At 60.1% G+C, this 19,952-nt stretch overlaps 1 protein-coding gene across 3 annotated transcripts in view; it reads right to left on the minus strand.

The window, feature by feature from the left end:
• GSE1 (Gse1 coiled-coil protein) overlaps nt 1–19,952 on the minus strand; it is a 413,117-nt gene that overhangs the window by 237,711 nt on the left and 155,454 nt on the right. For all 3 annotated transcript variants that reach the window (XM_073796392.1, XM_033844481.2, XM_073796391.1), the window contains exon 2: nt 17,280–17,460. In XM_073796392.1, the coding sequence (XP_073652493.1) occupies nt 17,280–17,460 (181 nt within the window). The remainder of the gene's footprint in view (nt 1–17,279; nt 17,461–19,952) is intronic.

The raw sequence follows: 19,952 nt of genomic DNA on the forward strand, positions 1-19,952 counted from the left end.
AAACTCTTAGTTCTCTTATTTTGCTGATCTGTCCATTCATTCATCTGACACGTATTAATACACTGAGGGCCTACTATATGCCAGGCACTGATCTAGGTGCTGGGGAGACTGAGAGAAACAAGAACAGATGGAAAGTCTTGTCCTCTTGGAGCTGCCCGGACAGTGAGGACAGCAGACGATGATCAAAGAAAGCCAGTGAAAAACACACGAGGTAGTGACGCACGCCCAGGACAGCCTAACGACGGGGATGTGACATGGCAGGAGGTTGACGTTTTAGAAGAGAGGGACAGGGCGCTCTCAGAGAGTGCGACTTCGCCCACAGATCTGAGGCAAGAGAGGGAGAGCCCTTGGCTATCTGGGGAAGAGCCAGCAGCAGGGCCAAGGCCTGGGGGGGTGTACTTGGGATGTGCAAAGGGTACATGGCCCGCTGCGCGACACGGAGGGCTAGGAGGCTTGTCCAGGTTTGCAGCCAGTAGGTGTCCGAGCTGGGATCTGAACCCGGATATTTAAAATCTCCAGCTGCCTCTCTGGCTGTTTGCACCTACTGGGGAGGGTCCAATTCTGCTACCTCCACCACTGGTTTAGCAGGACTTCTCCCTGAGCGGAGGGGAGGGGAGGGGACAGGAGGGGAGGGGAGGGGAGGGGAGGAGAGGGTGCAGTGGGACGGAGAAATGATGGCAGAATGGCGCTAGGGTAGCCGGATGGCCAGGGACCAAAGGGACCATCTTCCATCCCCAAGTTGACTGTCCCGTGAGCCCAGAGACCCAGGGTGTGCACAAGCCTGCAGGGTGCAAATGTTCACCCGGGCCTCAGTCTCCTGGTCTCTAAGATGGGCTAATAAATGGTCCTGGCTTATGAGAACGTGAGGAGGAGTCAAAGAGTGAATTGGTACAAAGCATGGCGAGCAGGGCCGCCCTGTTCAATACATGCTCAACACACGTGAGTTGTTGCTCCTATAAGGGCAGAGGACTGGGTCTCTCTGGCCATTCGGGGGGCTTCAGGGAGCCTGGGTGGCCTTCCCACGGCTCACTGCCCTGAAATGGGCTTCCCAGCTTCCATCCTCCAGACCCAGGCCAGGCTTCCTGGCTGCTCCCTGGGAGGCCCAAAGGGTCGGTGGCCGCGTGGAGGGCACCAAGTCCCCGGGCTGCGGAAGGGGCCAGTGGGGCCTGAATGTCATGGAATCTGGGAAGGGAGTTTGGAGACTTGGCCCTTCCTCAGGTGCCCAGAGCCCCCCATGGAGGAAGGGGGGCCATGTCAGGCCAGCGTGGGTATGCCCCTGCCCCCCCGGCCCCCCGCTGGCCTCCCTCCGAGCTCCCTGCCACTAGACCACATGTTTTTCCAAGCCTCCTGGGGCACAGATGACCAGGCTGATAAACCCCTTTCCCGGGGACAGGGCTGTCTGCAGAAGGCCCGAGATAAGGCTGAGCGGCAGTGCCGAGCCTGCGGTTTCCCTGCAGCGGGGCGGGGGGGCCCCGCATGGACAAAGGGGCCGGGACAGCAGGGGGCCCACGCCTCCAGGGCTCACCCTGTGCCAAGCCTGGTGCCAGCCACCCCTGGGGGACAAGGTGAACCCCAGCCTCCTGCCTGCCACGACCTCCAGGGGTCAGAGGAGAGATCAAAGCTGGTACTTTCTACTGAGGGCACATGGAGTGAGAAAGCTGCTGCCACTTTCTACACGCTGTCCCGGCTCGAGGTGCTTTTCACCATCAGCTCATTTAATCTGCCCACAACCCTACAATGTAGTCTATCACCTCTACTTTTCAGATGAGGAAACGAAGGCACAGAGAGGTTAGGTAACTTGCCCAAGGTCACACAGCTAGGAAAGGTTTCAGTTGGTGTCTCTCTTCCCAGGTTCTGTTTGGCCAGCAGCCCACAGTGAGCCCTGGAGTTTAGACGTCATATCTTGGCAAGGAGGGCTAGGACGCAAAGGAGAGAACGAGGTGGGGGGCAGGGAGACACGGTACCCACAAAGTTCTGATGTTACACAGATGCCCGTGGAGAATGGGATGCACGGGACACTCAGACACGCAGACATCACTCTGACCTCTGAGGGACAGACAGAACGTCTTGCAACCCCCCTGACCTCCACACTACGTGCAGCCCACGATGGGTGCCCTGTCACCCACAATCATTCACACGTCACCCCCACCAACATTCCAGGCTTCTGATCAAAGGTGACCAGGATTCCAGAACCGAAAATCAAAATATGGTAGGTGCAGGGCTTCCCTGGTGGCGCAGTGGTTAAGAATCCGCCTGCCAATGCAGGAGACATGGGTTCGAGCCCTGGTCCGGGAAGATCCCACATGCCGTGGAGCAACTAAGCCCATGCGCCACAACTACTGAGCCTGTGCCCTAGAGCCTTTGAACCACAGCTACTGAAGCCTGTGAACCTAGAACCCGCGCTCCGCATCAACAGAAGTCACCGCAGTGAGAACCCGCGCACAGCAACGAAGACCCAACGCAGCCATAAATAAATTAATTTTAAAAAATATATACGGTAGGTGCAGATGGGAGGGAGGCCCTAGGCCACTGCACAACTCTACCCAAAGGCCCCCTGAGATTGTGCAGTGCACAGCCTGCACAATGGCAGAAGCAGTTTGGAAATCCAGCGGGACCTGCAGCCCTGGTGATGGTGGCCGCGCAGACCAGCCTGTGTGGCCTTGGACACCTCTAAAGCCCCAGAACAGAGGGGGGCGGCTCCGCCCACCAAAACCCCCTCCTCGCTCTCCTGCACTCCCCTCCCTGGCGCCCCAGGCCTCCACTCACACCCTGTGCTGCGGGGGCACCTGTGGCTAGGCAGGGCCTGGCGCTGAGGGTGAGGGAAGGCGCAGACATCCGCTGCCCCTCCCCCACTTCTGGGCTCCCCTCCAGCTCCTGGCTCCTGCCGTGACAGCCCGCCTCCCAAAGCTCTGAGAACAGAGCCAGCCTGTGTTCACGTGCCCCCGCTGGGACCACACGGCAGGCAGGAGGGCAGGCGGGCAGGGGAGCACAACCACCACCCCACACCGCCAGGCCACAGGCTCTGTCTGTGCCCAAACCTGCCATTACGGAGACGTGAGGCGGCCAGACCAGCCCACCCAGCTCTGAACTCACCCCAGACCAGCCCCTGGGGACAGGGGTGGGGCCTCAACAGCCCGGCCTTCCCCACACTAGAGAAGATGAACAACCTTGGTTATCCCCATTTCACGGATGGGGAAACTGAGCCTCACACAGGGTGCACGGATCGGCCTGCGGGGTCTGGTTCCTAAGAATGTGCAGTTAGCCGTCTCCCCGGGCTCTGCTTCCTGCGGGGAGCGGGGGAGAAGCTGGGGACAGGCTGGAGCCCTGCCTGGGGGCCAGAGGGGCTTAGCGGGCAGGGGTTCGGGTCCAAAGAGATGGGAGGGAGGCCCACGCAGAGTGTGTAGGTTGGTTCCTGGTGGGAATTCCTGCTTTGCCTGGGGCTGGTCCCACGCCCCACGTATGCCTGGGGTGAGCATCCCACGGCTCTCAGTTTCCCTATCTGTAAAGTGGGGCCAATGACTTGAGAACGGGCATTCATGGTGCTTGACGAATGCTCCTTCCCATCCTGCACCCTGCTGGGTGAGGGGGATAGAGGGCCAGAGGCTGGGATGCTGGTGGGGGGGAGGGTGGCTGGAAGCCGCCCTGAGGACGGCATTTTCCTGTGATTTCTGAACATTCCAGACAAGGGGGCTGTGTCTCACCTTGGCTGGCTGCCTCCCGCCCCAGGTCTGGTGAGGGTCAGATGCGAACTTCCCTGACCCAGTCAGGGTCCTGAGATTCCTGCCTTTCTCCCCACCTGGAGGAAGTGGGTTGTGGTAGGGTAGGGGGGGAGGAGTGACATGGGGATTCAAATGCTCCCAGACAAGGAAAACAGAATGATGATTGGGACAGTGAAAATCAGGGTGCTGACAGCTCGTGCTGCCTGAGCTGAGCTGTCCCGAGGGCCTCAGGTCCTGACCCACTCCGTCCTCACAGCCCTGGTTCATGTCGGGAAATAGCCCAGAGAAGTTAGGCAGCTTGTCCAGGACACACAGCATTAAGTGGCAGTAAGGGGATTTGAGCCCAGGACAGCCAGGTCCAGAGCCCCACTTTTCACACCACATCTGGGGAGCGAGGGGTGCCAGGAATGGCTTCTTAGCCCCCATAAGGGAGGGCGTGGTACCACTGTCACCGGTGAAGGGACAGGGAGGCTGGTCCTTGTCCACTCATCTGTCCCCACCCACAGAGGACAAGTCTTCTTCTGGCCTTGGGGCAGCAGTGGGTGGCCCAGGACGAGGGGCTTAGGGTCCCAAAAGCTAGCCTCAGGGGCCCTCTCCTCCACAGCCCCCCTCGAACCAGCAGGTCAGACTCGTGTCACGTCCACGCCCCTCACAGCTTCCAGGGACAGCAGACCTGGCCAGTTACCAAAGCCACTGTCTGCACACTAATTCCCTCAGCCTGAAGCCACAGGGGCCACGTCGCCCGCTGGGCCTGCCGGGCGCACGCACACATGCACACCGACACACACATAAAACCACACACGCCCACAAACTCACACCCACACACACCAACACACACAGATACAGACACATGTGCTCACAGAGACACAGGGAGACAGACACACACACACACGCACACACACAGAGCCCCCAGAGAGAGGGGGCAAGGAGCCGCTGATCCGAAAGCCCCTTGACCTGTCTGTACTGATGGTGCCCAAAGGGAGGGAGGGAGGAAGGCCTGGTGCGCAGCCAGGGCCTGTGGCTTATGGAGGAGGTGCAGAGAGTGTGCGGCCCTGCCACGGCAATGGGCAACCACGGGGGACCGTGGGGACAAAAGCACAGTCATCCTAGCCCTGGGCTACCTGCTGCCAGTCGGCCGGGGTCTCCAGGCCTGCCGGGGATGAGAGGAGACCCAACATTCATTCACTATTCATTCAGCCAAACATCCATGCACCCATCCACCTACCCATCCATCTATCCACCCATCCATCCTCCACTGTCCATCCATCCACCCATCCACCCATCCTCCGCTATCCATACACCTATCCACCCATCCATCCACCCACCCATCCATCCACCCACCCATCCATCCATCCATCCTTCTAGAAATGTTACTGAGCACCTACTGTATGCAGACCCTCTTCCAGGAAGCAATCAGTATATCTGAGGCCCTGTCTGGCACTAGTTTGGTGCTGGAAGGATGGAGGCAAAGACAGGTCACTTCCCAGAAACAAGGACAGCATGACTGAACGTTTGCTATGCACGTAGCCTCATTTAACCTCACGGTGACCCTACGTGATAGCTGCTGCCAGCACTCCCACTTTACAGATGAGTAAGCTGAGGCTCCACTAGAAAGCAGCAACACAAGAGCCCATGCTTTGAATCTCTCCCCTCTCTCCTTTCCCCTTCCCTTTTTTGTCTGTTTTATCTGACAGGAAAGAGAACCAAAGAAGGCAACACGCAAATGGCCAACAATCATGGTAGAAGCCAGGCAACTGTATGTCCTGGTTTGCCCAGGACAGTCCTGGTTTTCAGCTAATGTCCCCACATAATAGGTTAATAGTGCCACCTGTGTTCTCCCACGCCCCCTGGTTTAGACCTCAGTGAAGTCAGGTGAGCTCCCTTCCCACTCTGGGGCTGAGGAAAAGATGTAATACTGGGAGAGAGGGGGAAAGGGAGGTTCTGAGGAGGAGCAATCGCTGAAGGCTTCCTGCAAGAGGCGGGGCTGAGCCGCAACTACAGGAAGGGACACACTACCCACCAAGACCCCACGCCCATGGCCCAGGCCAGGGCTCAGCTTCAGTCCTCTGTTTAAAGAGGGTCTGGGGGATCCCAGGAAGCGCAGACACTGGGTACCGGGCGGTGTCGGGGACAGGGCCTGCAGTTGCCTGGGGCAAATGTGGCCTGTCTGGCCGCCAAGGGTGTGAGGAAGGGGCTGGAGTCCGGACTGTGCCTTCGTGATGGGAACAAAGGCAATGACGGCCCCTGGCTGCCCTCCTAGCACCCACGAGGCAGGCTGGGCCCGGGCCTGCTCTTGGGCTCCCAGTGCCCCCCCGCCCCCAGGAGGACAAGGTGCCCCGTCTCCCATCACCACAGGTGCCTCATTGCCTGGCACCTGCCTGTCCTGGCAGGACTGGGGCTACCCAGTCCTGAAAAGCCACAGCCCACTGTCCTCCCAGCCAAAGCCCCGCAGTGACTCTGGAGAACCTTCTGGACTTCTCAAAGCTTAGGAAACATTTTCCTAAATGGGGTTGGCCTTCCTGTAATTGAGGATACCTCTTATCCTGCGTGGTGGGGCAGGATGCAAACTCTGTGCCACACTTTCATGCCAGTTCTGCCACTCAACTGACTGGCCTGGGGGCCATCAGCCGGTCACCTGAACCTCCGTGCCTGGGTCTTCTCATCTGGAACATGGTGGAAGAAGGGCGCCCGCACACGGGGTGTGGTGAGGGTTCAGGGAACTGTCTGCCAAGGGTGGCAAAGAGCCTTAGTATATAGTAGGTGCTCACTGAACGCCAGCTGCTACAGTCCCTCTTGCTGCACAGATGGGGCACACAGAGGAGGAGGGACCTGGAATCTGAGACACGGAAGGAAGACTGTCCCGTCTGACCTCCGCGCCTCTACAACCTCTCCAATGGGTTGGTGATTCCTGCTCGCATACGATCGAGGACGGAGAGCTCACTACCTCACAGCCAACCACCCTGTGGATGGGCAGGGGAGCGCGCTCCCCTCGCCAGTGTGTTCCTTCGTAATCAGATTAAATCCAAGGCAGGGAGTGGAGGGTCAGGACTAGAGTCCACGCCTCCCACCTCCCAGCCCAGAGCCCTGCATGCTGTCCTAGGGGCCAAGAAGCTGGCTGTGATGGGAGCAGGGGGAGCCCTCGCACCCCACCTGGTATGGAACGGGGAGCTCTGGGGTTCAGCATCACCTGTGCCGAGCACACCTATGTTCCTCCCAGCACCTCCTCGGAGGCTGTCCCTTGGCCTCCTCCACCAGCTCCCGAGCTCCCATATCTGCCCGGCTCCTCTCTCAGCCCTTCTGCCCTTTTCCTCCCACTCCCGGCGGCAGGAGGGGGATTGGCAGGTGGGTCACCTGGGTTCTAGACCCTGCTCTGTCCCGGGGGGCTGGGCAGCCCCCAGCAGCGATGCTCCCTCCTCTGAGCCTCAGGTTCCCCTCTGTAGGAAGGGACGGTAGGATTCAGTGACCTCTGTGAGCCACCTGGCTCTGGGCTTCACCTCCAGCGGCTGGGAGGACAGCAGGCTCACCTGTGCGCACCTCCAGGTGCCCAGCGCCAGGCCCCGCGCCAGCCTGAGCCCCGTGACGGCACAGACGGCGGTGGGGGCAGCGGGGACATGCTCGGGGGCGCCCAGGGCTGCGGTACTTGCTGTCATGCCTCAGCGCTCTGCTGCGCCCCCTTGCCATCCAACGCTTGCCCTTGGGCCCCGGCTCAGACTGAGGCCATTATGCCGGCCCCCGGGGACATTCCATCTGTCCCCTGGGCCGTGCTGCGTTCCACACATGCGCCTCGGTGCCCTTGCAGCCAGGATGTGCTCCCCTCACCGAGTCCCTGCTCAGCATCTGCTCCCCCATCTCTGCCTCTGCCCTGTGAGCCTGGGCACCGTCCCAGGACCCCCCTTCCCCCCCCCCCGCCCCCGCCATGGGGCCATCCCAGGGACTCACCCGGCAGGGGCACTGGCCACTTGGGGCTCTTCTGGTCCACGAGAACTGACAGTCCCAGCCCCTGGCCCCCTGGCCTGGCCATCTCGGAGCAGCTCCCTTCGGTCCGGGGTGGGGGGGGGGAGGGGGCGGAGCAGCAAGGCGGCGGGAGGGGCAGAGAAAGCCTCTCTCCCAGGTCTGCAGACCAGCTCCGGGAGCACACTCCCGAGAAGTCAGCTGAGAGACGGAGCGCGTGCAAGCCAGGGCTGCCCGGCGAGCCCCAGCACAACCACGCGGCCGCCCTCCCCCCGCCCCCCAGCCTTCCCCCCCTTCCCCCCCTCCCGGCCTGGCACACGCCCCGCCAGCTGTAGACAGGAGCCGCGCTCCGGAGGGTGGCGGCCACTTCCTGCCTTCCCTGCACTGTTCTCGTCCCGCAGGACCCAGGGGGCCCAAGGGATTTATTGCACATGGGAGACCTATGCCCTGGGCAGCAGAGGAGCCTGCAGATCCCAAAGGGGGTCACACCCCCCACCAAGGTCACCCTTGCTGAGTCACACCATCGTTCAACAGTCTGTACTGGGCACCTACTACGTGCCGGGTGCCGGGCCTCTAACCGTGTGCCAAGTCCCCATGGCTGCCGTGATGCGCTCCAGGCAGCAGGAGCCACCCCCGTGGGGGCATTCCTGCAGAGAAAGGGCCAAGGACGGCTCAGCTCAGGCTGGAGGAAGGGCACAGGGGAGCTGGGGGTGTGGGCGGCGCCCACCGTGGGCCGTGGTCTCTGGCGACCTATAGAGAAGTTCCCGTGGGAGACTTGTGGGAGAAGGAAGGAAGGATGGAGGGGGGAAGGGGAGGAGCCTGTTGTCATCAGGGTTTGTCCTCTCCTCCCTACAAGGGTCCAGGTGCCCAGTTCGAGCGCTGCCTTCTCCCTGGAGCGCCCCCCAGCGGCACTGTTCTTTGTCGGCCACTCTGTCCTTGTTAGAGCCCATCTTGGTGCATTTGGGGACAAAAGGGCTGGACATTTGCTGGGGGTGGGGACCACGACTGCCTTGGGGCTCAGGCCGGGCCCAAAGGGTCACCCAAGGACCCGAAGGTGGGCCCACAGGCTGCTTGCTGGGGCGCAGTGGTGAGAGGGGAGGGGAGGGGACAGAGCCTTGTCCGGTCTGTGGGGCCAATCCCCTTCCTTGTACCTAGGATGGGCAGCAGGCATGGGAACTGGGGTTGAGGGCGACCTGAGGGCTGTGGCTTCGGCCATGTTTCCAGTGCTCTGTTGTATCACCTCCTGGGCAAACACCAAACTGCACCCAGAACCTCCTGGGATGGGCGAGAATCCAGGGTGGTGTGGGGACCCCCCCGGGGGTCCCCCATCTCCATTCTAAACAATGGTCGTTAACTGAGGTCATCTTCATGCAACAGCCCGGGGGAAAGGTTCTATCAACACCCTCATGTTCTAGGGGAGGAAACTGACCCAGGGTGACCCAGAGCACACCTGCTGGGGCTGAACCGGCTGTGTCAGGTTCCGCAGCAGCACGGCCACAAGGCCAGAGGGTTCGGTCCCAGCACACACAACGGTGCCCGGTGCAGAATCAGTGCTCAGGAAATCCCTCTATCGCCGTGCAGTCCTCACCAACCTGCCTGTCCTTCAGCCGTGGGCACGGACTCCACGACCCAGGGGCCGCATGTGGCCAGCTCAGCCCGGCAAGAATGACTGGTGTGGAGGTCAAATAATGGTCCCCAGAGTCGGCCATGTCCTAATCTCTGGAACCTGCAAATGTGTCACTTTATAGAACAGAAGGGACCTTGCAGATGTGATTAAGTTGCGGACCCTGAGATGGGAGATCAGCCCCGAGGGCCCAGTGCAAGCACAAGGGTCCTCGTAAGAGGGAGGCAGGGGTGGGAAGGAGGAGATGGGATGACAGAAGGAAGAGGTTGGAGGGATGTGGGACCACAAGCAAAGGAATGCGGGAGCCTCTGGCAGCGGGAAAAGGAAGGAAACGTTCTCCCCTGGAGCCTCCAGGAGGAACCAGCCCTGCGACACCCTGATTCTAGCCGGGCGAGACCTGTGTCAGATCTCTGACCTCCAGACTGTAAGGTAATAAACTTGCGTTGCTTTAAACTGCCAAGTTGGTGGGGGTCTGTTACAGAAGCAACAGGAAACGACAAATGTTTCCAGACGCACAGCACCTGACATACAACAGTTGCTCAGTAAATGCTCTTCTCTGTGTTCGATCCAGGGAGCTCACAGCCCATCCCCCACATCAGCCAAGTCCGAGGGGGAGAAAGGACCAATCACTCACAGGTGACCTTGAAGTGTCCTTGACCCCAACACGATCACCCTGGGAAGCCTCGGGGAAAAGCAAGCAGCCCGTGGTTGCTGGAATTTTCTATTTTAGAGCAAAGCCCTGGAGAGGGAAGAAAAGTTCCAGAATGGAGTAAGGACCTGCTTGGGACATCAGCCCTCGGCCCAGGAAGCTCGAGTAAATGCACGCCCCCGATGTTTACAAGAGACTCATTTCTTCTTTACCTTCCCCTCATCTGGTCCCCCGGCACCAGCTGACTTAAAACTTGAATTCACTCAACAAACTTCGACTGAGCACCTATTGTGTGCACTGGGCCAGGTGCTGGAAAGATAAAGAGGAGAGTAAAATACGGCCCCTGCCTGCACGGAGAGGGCGGGTGGGCTGCCTCGGAGCCTTCGCGCTTGCGCTTCCCCTGGCCTGGAACTCTCTGCCTAATGCCACCTCCTCGGCAAGGCCTCTGGGACCAGCACGCCTACAGTCACAACTCTCGTCTCTGTGTTCTCCGACCCTATTTTGCTTCATGGCCCCTGTCACCACCTGGCATCGCACGTGCTGCCTAGCACAGTCTTTGGCACACAGCAGGTGCTCCACAAATATCTGTGAACAAAAGCCTCCACGTGAACAGCCGTGTAGTGGTGGAGACATGTGCCAACAGGCAACCGTGGTGAGGACGCAAGCAAAGGTCTTCTGGGAGATGCCCAATGGCAAGTGGTTTCTGCTCTAAATAGAAGGTTATAGGTGAGAGTTGGTGTGGACACAGGAAGAGTCTTACAAACGATGCTCTTCTAGCCAGTTAAATCCCTGTGGTGCTAAACCAGGAGAGCCAAGGTGCCCCGAGTGCCAGCTTCTCTACCAGCTTAGACCTGGTCAAGGGGAAAGCAGGGTGGTGGGTGGGTGGAGGCCACGGCAGAGATGGCAGACAGGTGGGCCCCAAGCGCAGTAGCCCTTGGAGGGGTGGACTGTGCTGGCTTTACTCCCTGGGGTCCCGAACGCTGCCCCCGGGACATCCCATCCTGAGCCCCGGAACAGTCATTTCTATGGCTCAACTGATCTCTTTTTTTCTACCTGAAATTTTTATTGTATTGTATTTTATTTATTTTTTTGGCATGCGGGATCCTAGTTCACCGACCAGGGATCAAACCCGTGCCCCCTGCAGTGGAAGCGCCGAGTCCTAGCCGCTAGACCGCCAGGTACTCCCCCTACCTGAAGTCTTAATCACAACCTTAATGGAAAGAAGTTAAGAGTTCGGGGCAAACAGACCCACCTGATAGCAATTTTGCCAGGTCTAAAGAGCTGCTTTTATCTTTGTGCCATTTTGAACTTCGTTGAAGTCAACACGCAGTTTATCGTTTTCTTAAATTGCCCAAGTTCTCTTTTCTTTTTCATGTCATGGACACCTGAATCAGTCAGACAGACACACACCAGCCAAGGGACCAGACCCTGGCAATCGGAGGAGAGAGGAGGGAAGGGGCTTCGGGCCCAGCCCGTGTGAGTCCCGCTAAATATTCAGAGGCTCCTGGGGAGAGATCGACTTACAAGCCTGGAGCCTCTGGGGCTGCCCGGGCTTCTCCACCTCCTGCCCAGACTTGCAAGCTCCGTGCTCCTGGCATTACAAGAAGTTCCCGAGAAGATAAACAGTCGCTCGTTGGAGGAAAAACAGACTTTGGATCCCAGCTTGGCTGGAGATGTACAAGGGAAGACAGAGGGGGTGACGGGAGCACGGAGACACTTCCACTGCACAAAGCCCCTTTCCATCAAGCCAGGATGAGCCACAGCCAAGCCCGGCGGCCCCTGTGTTCTCTGAGCAGCTGCCGCTTGGCCTCGGGGCACAGGAGTCCACCCAGCGCCACCCGCCAGAGCGCTCCGCACCCGCAGCGCTCCAGGTGAGACCTGCCAAGGACGTCTCGGTGCCTGAGCCAGTACCCGAGGGGAGGCCCCGCCTTCCTGGCCACGGAGGTCCAAGCCCGCTGGCCGGGAGCCCGTTCTCCCGACAAAGGAGAGACAAAAGCCGCGCAGGGCAAGGACCCCGGTCACCAGCTCGCTCTCCTCGCAGGGCCAGGGCCAGCTCCCGTGTCCCTGAGTGCCGGGCACGGCGCTCAGCGATGCATGTGGATCGACTCCTGGATCTCCCAGCAATGGAGGGGGAAACCAAGGCACAGAGAGGTCGTCTGCCTAAAACCAGAAGCTTGGGAGGAGCAGAGGCGGGATCTGAATTTAGGGAGCGCCAGTCTGGATCCGAAAGCTTAGAAGATGTCCACGCCCAGCAAACACTGATTTGATCTACACACATGGCTAGAAAGGAAAAGAGGAAAAACCCCAGTAGCCCCAGGACAGACGCTGGTACCTATGACCATTCAAGGTCCAGGCAACTCTTACTGCTCTGTCCTCACGGCTCTCAGGTAACATCTTCCAGGCGCGGCCCCCAGGCTCCAAGAACTCAGCCTGGGCCTGCGGGGCTCAGCTCCCGGGAAGCTGCCTGGTTCTCCGTGCTCTTGCCTTGGCTCGTGGGGCGCCCTTCCTGGGAGAGCTGGTTGAGCCACAGCACCTGCGGCCAATTCCCCCATATCCGTGGGGCTGGGGAGCCCGGGCAGAGGCCGGTCACACTGGGGGCCGGTGCACGCATGTGCCGTGTCGCTTGCAGGCAAGGCTGAGCGGACGGCCCTGGGAAATACGCCATCCCAGGTGGTTCGTCAGAAGCAGACAAGGATGTGTGAGAGTGATTCATAAGGCACGGCACCCAGGGAGCAGGGCCGGGACGGGATAAGGAAGCAGAGAAAGAAAGCAAAGGCCAGTCCAGGTAAACCCCAGCCTGGTCCAGGGGAGCCCTGGAGGGGCCTCACGTTCCCACACCTGCCAGGGGATGAGGACGCCCAGCCCTTCCGCCAAAGCACACAGGGACCAGGGCAGGGTATCCAGGTGCAGCAGGACAGACTCAGACCCACGTTCTTGGAGCTCACGGAGCCGTGGATGAACCGCCCAGGGTGGTGGGCAGCCGGGGCAAAGATGACCAGCTGACTCTCCACCATGCCCGGGCGCTGCTGCAGTGGACAGCTGTCACTGCCCAGCTCCCTTCCATCTTTGGGGCCAGTGGGAGGACACGGGTCACCTCAAGGCCAAGGGTGTATGTCCAGTGGCTTTCTCGTGTTCTCTTCTCCGTGTCTGTTGGTGATGGAATCGGGAAACTCTGGAAGCCATGAGCTAAAGGGAACCTGGGACCCTGTGTCACTCACAATGGGCTCGGGGTTACCTGTACAACTCCCGTCAATGGTTGCCCTGACTCATAAACTGATTTTATGAGGGACTTTAGAATGGTCAGCAGGACAGTGGCCCTTAGAGACACCCACATCCTAATCCCTGGAACCTGTGAGTACGCTCCCTCACGCGGCAAAGGGGAATGAAGTTTGCTCATCAGCTGACCTTGAGATGACAGCGTACTGTGGATTGTACAGTGAGCCCCTGGAATCATAGGTCCTTATATGTGGAGGAAGGGGGCAGGACAGAGCCAGAGAAGCTGTGACCACAGAAGCAGGGCGGAGAGACGCAAGGTTCTTGGCTTTGAAGGTGGAGGAGGGAGCCACAAGCCAAGGAATGTGGGCAGCCTCCAGAAGCTAGAAAACCTGATTCTGCCCAACAGTCTCCAGGGACGACACAGCCCTGCCCATATCTTGATTTTAGCCTAGGGAGACCCAGATTGGACTTGCGGCCTCCGGAAGTGTAAGATGCTAAATACGTATTGCTTTCAACCACCGACTTGGGTGATGACCTGTTACAGCAGCAGCAGGAACTAACCCCGAACTCTTCCAAGGCAGCCACTGCCGTGGCCGTGACAGGAGCAGGTGAAGGGAGGGGTCTTCTGGAAGGCGCACAGTGTCTCCCATATTGGCTCCTACCCCCACCCTGCCAGCCCCACTCCTCCTCTCCCCTCCCCGCTGGACCAGTGGTCCCCCAAAACCTGGAATAAGTACAAATGAGAATGGAGGCTTTCTGGGTGGGAGCAGGTCAGCGGCTATTAGGACAGCAGGAACCCACAGGCCACCCCCAACAGGGCTGGCCCAGCCCAGCACTCCAACGTGGCAGGGGAGAAAGGGAGGTGCCCAGGAACACAGCCGTGATGGGAGAGTCTGTCTCTGCCTGGCTTTCTGTGACCCCATCCCAGAGCCATCAGTGGGGTCTGTGGCTCTCACTAGCTCTATATTATTTGCCATTTCAGAAGCTGTCCCACAGCTCAGAAAGGACACCCAGGGCCCATGCGGCAGAACTACAGGGCCACTGCTCCGCGGTGCAACATGGCAGCCCCGACGGCCAGGCACGGAGCACGTGCACAGAGGCGGCAAGAGGACCGGCGCCCCCTGGAATGGTGCAGTGTGCAGCCCGCACAGCCTTGCCCTGCAGCCCGGGGGCCCCCCTGGCGTTCCTCCCATGTCACCGACACTATGCTACAAAGAAGATTTCACTGTTACAATTTCACGCCTACTCGGCAGCTGGAGCAGCTAAGCTTTCGGAAGATTCTGAACCTTGCAGAGGCTCCACGGCCGGGAAGTGGCAGCTCTGAGACCTGGAAACTCGGACTTGGGTCTAGGACACCAGCCACACCCTCACTCATCACCAGACGCTGCTGCTTCTCTCCCAAGGAGCCTGTGACGGCAGAGATCATCGTTCAGGAACGCCTGTCCCCATGAGCTGGTGATGAATTGCAAGCGTCCTCCTGCTGGATTCCATACCACCTGCGAGTGGCACATGAGAAATGGACCTCCCTTGGACTAAAGGCTTAAGAATACTGGAAAGAGCTGGGCCTGGGGCCTTGCCGCCTACAAGGGAAGGCTGCCTCGTGGTGAGCTTTGGATGGAACCCTTCCCCCACCAGCTTGGTCAGTCCAAGGTCCGTGCCTGGCCCGCCAGAGGGATGCCAGCCGTGGGGGTCCCCGCTTCCCCTGCAGCCCTGGAGCTCTTCCCCCTGCAGCCAGCAAGTGACCACTCCCCAGGTGGGCCCTCCCAGCGCGGCACCCGAGGACCACACGGCCTCCTCCTCTGGGAGAAACCGAGGCGGGTTGGCCGTGCATATCCCTGGGGGCACGTGGCCCAGCCCCCCAGCCCGGCACCAGGGCTGCCGGTGTGACAGCTTCCTTCCCCTGGCAAAGATGTCTGCAGGGAACTGGGGCTCAGAAACGGATGGCAATGGAAAGCTACCCCCTCCCCAAGGCAACAGATGCAGCCCCCAACCTGCCCACAGCCACCCCGTCCTCTGCGAAAGGGAGCACTGGGGTGGATGCCACCATGCAGAGAGTGGGAGAGACAGCGGGGAGACGGGGAGGGGCTCAGAGCTCTGGAGAGAGGGAGTGACAGGGCTGTGTGTGTGGGGGACACGTGTGCATACGGATATGCGTTCCCAGGTGTGTGTCTGCGATGTGTCCTTATGTGCACGTGTAAGAGCGTCTAGTGCCTGTGTGTGTGTCTCTGCACATGTACCCTCATGTCTGGTGCGTCTGCCAGGTCTGCGCCTGTCCCCGCGTGTCCCTGCGCCTGCGTCCATGTGTCTCTAAGTGCTCGCCCCTGCGCCCGCCCCGCCGTCCAGCTGGCAGCGCACAGCTGGACCCGGGGGCTGTGCGCGCCTGCCCGATGAGAGGTGGCAGGTGTGTAATAAACCATTAGTCACTGTCACGTTTCCAAGTAGCAGCAGCAGCGGCCTCCCCGGGAGGGGCTGACTGTGGGAGGCTGCTCCTGGCGGGTCTCCAGCTGTGAGCTGGGCCCCCCCCATTCCCCCCCCCCCCCAGGCAGGGCCACAGCCTGACAGAGAGCAGCTGGCAGACGTGGGTCTTGTGCCCCTGCCCTGGGGCGGCCCCAGGGCAGGGGGCAGGGGCTCGTGTGTGCCAACCGGGGGAGGGGAGGGTCCCCGAGGGTCACGGTTTTGCAGGTTATTACCCAGAGCTGAGGCACTCGTGGGGGCGGGGGGTCAGGACCTGCACTGAGTGTGCTCCTGTCCTGGTTACTTTAATTCTCACACCTGCCCGCGAGCCAGGCACTTCCACTGGCCTTCCTTCCCATTCCTCAGATGAGGAAACTGAGGCACACTGCAAGAAGACACGTGTCCCAGGCTCAGAGAATGCTCGGGGCCTCCCTGCCCAGCACCTGCATGTCTCCTTTGCTGCCTGACACTCCGTCCCCAGCAGCCAGGGTCTGGAAGCCCCGCAGAGGGCTGGGTGGCCCCTTCCCTCGCTGAGTCCACATTGCGGAGAGGAAGGTGGGTACCGGGGCCGTCCTGGACATGGATGTCCACATGACCATGCGCCGGCTCCCCCAACCTGCCCGCTCCGGCTCCCTAACAAGCAGTGTTTTCCGCCAGCTGCCCCCGCAGTAGGCCAGCAACAGGGAGGCCTGGGCTGGGGGGCGGTCTTGAGACTCAGTCCTCTTAGGGGCAGGACACACACAGGGACTCGCTCTGAGGGCTCTCGGCCTAAGGGGCTGTTCCACGACCCTCCCTAGGTAAGAACGCAGGTGTCCACTCACTGTTCCCAGCCCGGGGCCCATGTGCCCCACGATAAACGCCTTGGGACTCCACACTCAGGCCCAACAACCCACGAGGGAGCTGCGTCTCCACCAATGGGGAAAGTGACGTGTCCAATGGGGCCGAGATGCGCGGACGGGGTCTCCAAGGCTGAAGGGGGAGGGGGTGAACGCCCACGCAGGAGAACGCTGGTCAGCATCTTCCCCGGCTGGACACCCTCGTTCCCTCTGACCTAAATGGGGTTACGCCGAGAGCCACGCGCCGGGACACGTGTGGCGCAGCCACAAGGCGGGAGGGAGCACGGGCACACGCACCGGGCGGGCCCACCATCCCGTGGCGCACGACGGTGAAACCAAGCACTGCGGCAGCTGTGACAACAGAAGGACCTTGCAGCGCTGAGCCGGGCCCAGGAGACAAAGCTCACACCCCCAGGACACCGGCGATTCAGGCAAACACAGGTGCGACGGAAACGGCAATGGGGCCTGGCGGGTCCCTCCGGGGGCGCCGGGGCATCCAGGTAGACGGAGCGTCCTAGGGCTGGGTTGGGTGGTGGTTCACGGGGAGCCATTACATTATTTTTTAAATGAACGAGTGAACACAATGGAACGTAGAGATGAAAAAACAACAACCACCCAACCAAGGCCATCTGAATCAACCATGAGACAGTGTTAAGAAGCAGGGGAAGAAAATCAAACAAGTCAGGGAGACGCAGCCTCCTGGCTTTTCCCTGGAACGTGGCGGCCGCGGGGTGGGAGTCTGCGCCGGAACCTTCTCTGCGTGCTCCCTCGCTGCCGGGGGCAGCCTGATCGGCTCCAGCACTCAGAGACAATAAAAAGCTGTCACCTACCTGTGCCCGTGAGGTCCGGTCCGGCCCCGTCCAGGCTGCTCTGCTGAGACCGGGCTGGCCCCTGCTCCTGGGCGGTCCTGGGGCCCCTGGGCAGGCTCTCCGTTGGGGCGCCTGGCCGAGGCTCGGGCTCCCGGGAGGGAGGGTGGACGGCCGTCGATGCCTCGAGAGATGCAGAGGTGACCTGGAAGGACGGGGGAGGGGGGGACATGGTGAGTCTTGGTCACGCCTGCCAGGAGGTGCCCAAGGGGTGGGCCCCCTGGGCCGCTGGGTACCACCCCTCCCCCATGATGGCCTGGCTCTGTCATCAGGGACTCAGCGTGGCTGGCTCGGGGCAGCAGCAGAGCTGGTCCCCAGACTGCCAGTGTGAGTCAGTACCAGCGACTGCCTCGCCCAGCAAACCTGCCCAGCAGCGTGGTGGACACCAGGCTGATCACTGGACACTGAGGATCCACTCCCAGGTCCCATCACTACCCAAGCCCCTATTCTCTGCGCGGAAGTTTGTAATAACTACCCACGAGTTAGTTGCAACTATAACCATTAACCTAGTTAATCTTCAGTTCACCCCACAGGGCAGTCATCTCCCCCGCTTTTTCTGTCTTCAAAAAGAAATCGTAGTAAAATACACATTACCGTCTTGACCACTTTTAAGTGTACAACTCAGTGGCGTGAAGTCCAAACACAACGTGCAACCATCCCCGGATCCATTTCGAGAACTTTCTCATCGACCCAAACGGAAATTCCACACCCATTAAACACTACCGCTCCGTACTCCCTCCCCCAGGCCCTGGCACCCACCGCCCTACTTTCCGTCTCTATGGATGTGACTATCCCGGTCACCCCACCCCCTTTCCACAGTTGGGGAAACTGAGGCTCAGAGAGGGGCAGTGGGGGCCTGAGGTCAGAGCTGCCAAGGCAGGGTCAACTCAGCTGAGCATCCTGGGCGCCAGGGTTCCAGGGTCTGAACAAGAGCAGTACCCCAGGGACCAGTCCCGGGGACTGGCGACGCCCCACGGCCCCGATTACGAGCTTCAGGGCCGCACGGCTGTCAAAAAGCAACTTCACGTTGACCCTGTTTTTCCAGGGATTAGGGCTATAAAACCAAAGTACCGGGGAGAGACGGACGGCGCTGCATCCAGGCTCCAGCAGCTCCACATGCGGGAGACGGATAAATTTACCGTTTGTTTCCGGGAACGCTTTAATTTATGGGATCCATATGGTGACACTGCCCAGACTGCAGCCCCCGCAAATCCCACAGGGGTGCTGGCGGCTTAGGCTGGAGCCAGGAGAGGGCGGCGCCGGGGCCCAGCACACTTCATTCACTCGCTGGCTCGCTTAGGGCCGGGGGCCCCTCGGCATGGCGGGGAGCCTGGAGCCCCTGTACGGACCCCGCCCCGCAGGCTTTTAGCTGCTCTGGCAACCTTGCCAACATCACTTCGGGAAACTCTGCCAGATGTAGGGCTGCTGTGTCCCCTGTTAGTCCAGTCAAGCCCAGGGACTGTCTGTGGGGTGGTACCTCATCAGAGCAGGCAGCATTCTTGCAACCCCCTCGGGGCAGGCTGGCAGGGAGTGAAGGAGGGTGGCATTGTGCCCTGGCCTTGACCCTGCCCATGCGCTGGTGGAAAGCAGAGTTGGGTGAGGCCCACCTACTGCTTGTCCTCCTGGGGCTGGGGGACCAGGGTTCTGCTGGGGAAAGTGGCCGGGGGGATGCCGCATGGAGGTGGGGACGGCTCCCTGGATGAAGAGCTTGTGGGCATGAGGATGCCGTTTACTGAGCACCTACTACGTGCTACGGTTAATCCTCCCAACAGTCCTGTCTCGAACAAAAACATGGAAACACGAAGAGACAAAGTGTACTGTCTGAGTCCCCACAGTAAGTGGAGGTGTCGGGATGTGAACTCAAGCAGCTGGGAGAAGACTCTGCTGTCACAAAGCATGCAGGGAACATGGCTTTTAAGTAGAAAACAGCAGATGGCAAGAGAGAATACTACTGGGTGGGAGGGGGTGCGGTGCGGATGACAAGGTCTAGAGGAGTTTGATAATAGGAGAACTCCCCAAGGGCTGGAAAATTCCAGGCAGGCTTCCTGGAGCAGGTGGAATTTGAACTAGGCCTTCAAAGGGAGCAGGCTTTAAAAGGAAGTGGGGGGACAGGAAGGACAAGAGATTCAAACACACATCTCTGCGGGGACCAGGGGGGTAAACCGGAAACAAGGCACTGGTAGGTGAGACAGTATGGGGCACCAGTGGGGGCCACATGGAAGGAAGCCAGCCCCGTCACGCCAGTTCTGATCTTTCAGGAGGAAGCGGGGAATCCATTTTTAAAAGCTGCACTCTCAGGATTCTTAAGTGTTGAAACAGGATGCAAACCCTCATACGCTGCTGCTGGGACTGTAAACTGGTGCAGCTGCTTTGGAGACGGCCTGGCGGATCGTCAAGGTCCAAACAGAGTCATCACAGGACCCACCAATTCCACTCCTAGGTAGATACCCCAGAGGACCGAAAACAGACGTCCACACAAAAACTCGCATCTAAATGTTCACGACAGCCCTCCGTTCACAGGCTAATGACTTCTGCCAACGACGAACCTGCAGGTGGGTCCTTCCCCAGTCAGTCTCCCAGGTGAGAGCGAAGCCCCCCCCCCCCCATGCCTTGATCTGCCGCAGGGTCCCCCGCTGA

The sequence above is a fragment of the Tursiops truncatus genome, chromosome 19 (genome assembly GCF_011762595.2).
Source record: "Tursiops truncatus isolate mTurTru1 chromosome 19, mTurTru1.mat.Y, whole genome shotgun sequence".
NCBI classification, from domain to species: Eukaryota; Metazoa; Chordata; class Mammalia; order Artiodactyla; family Delphinidae; genus Tursiops; species Tursiops truncatus.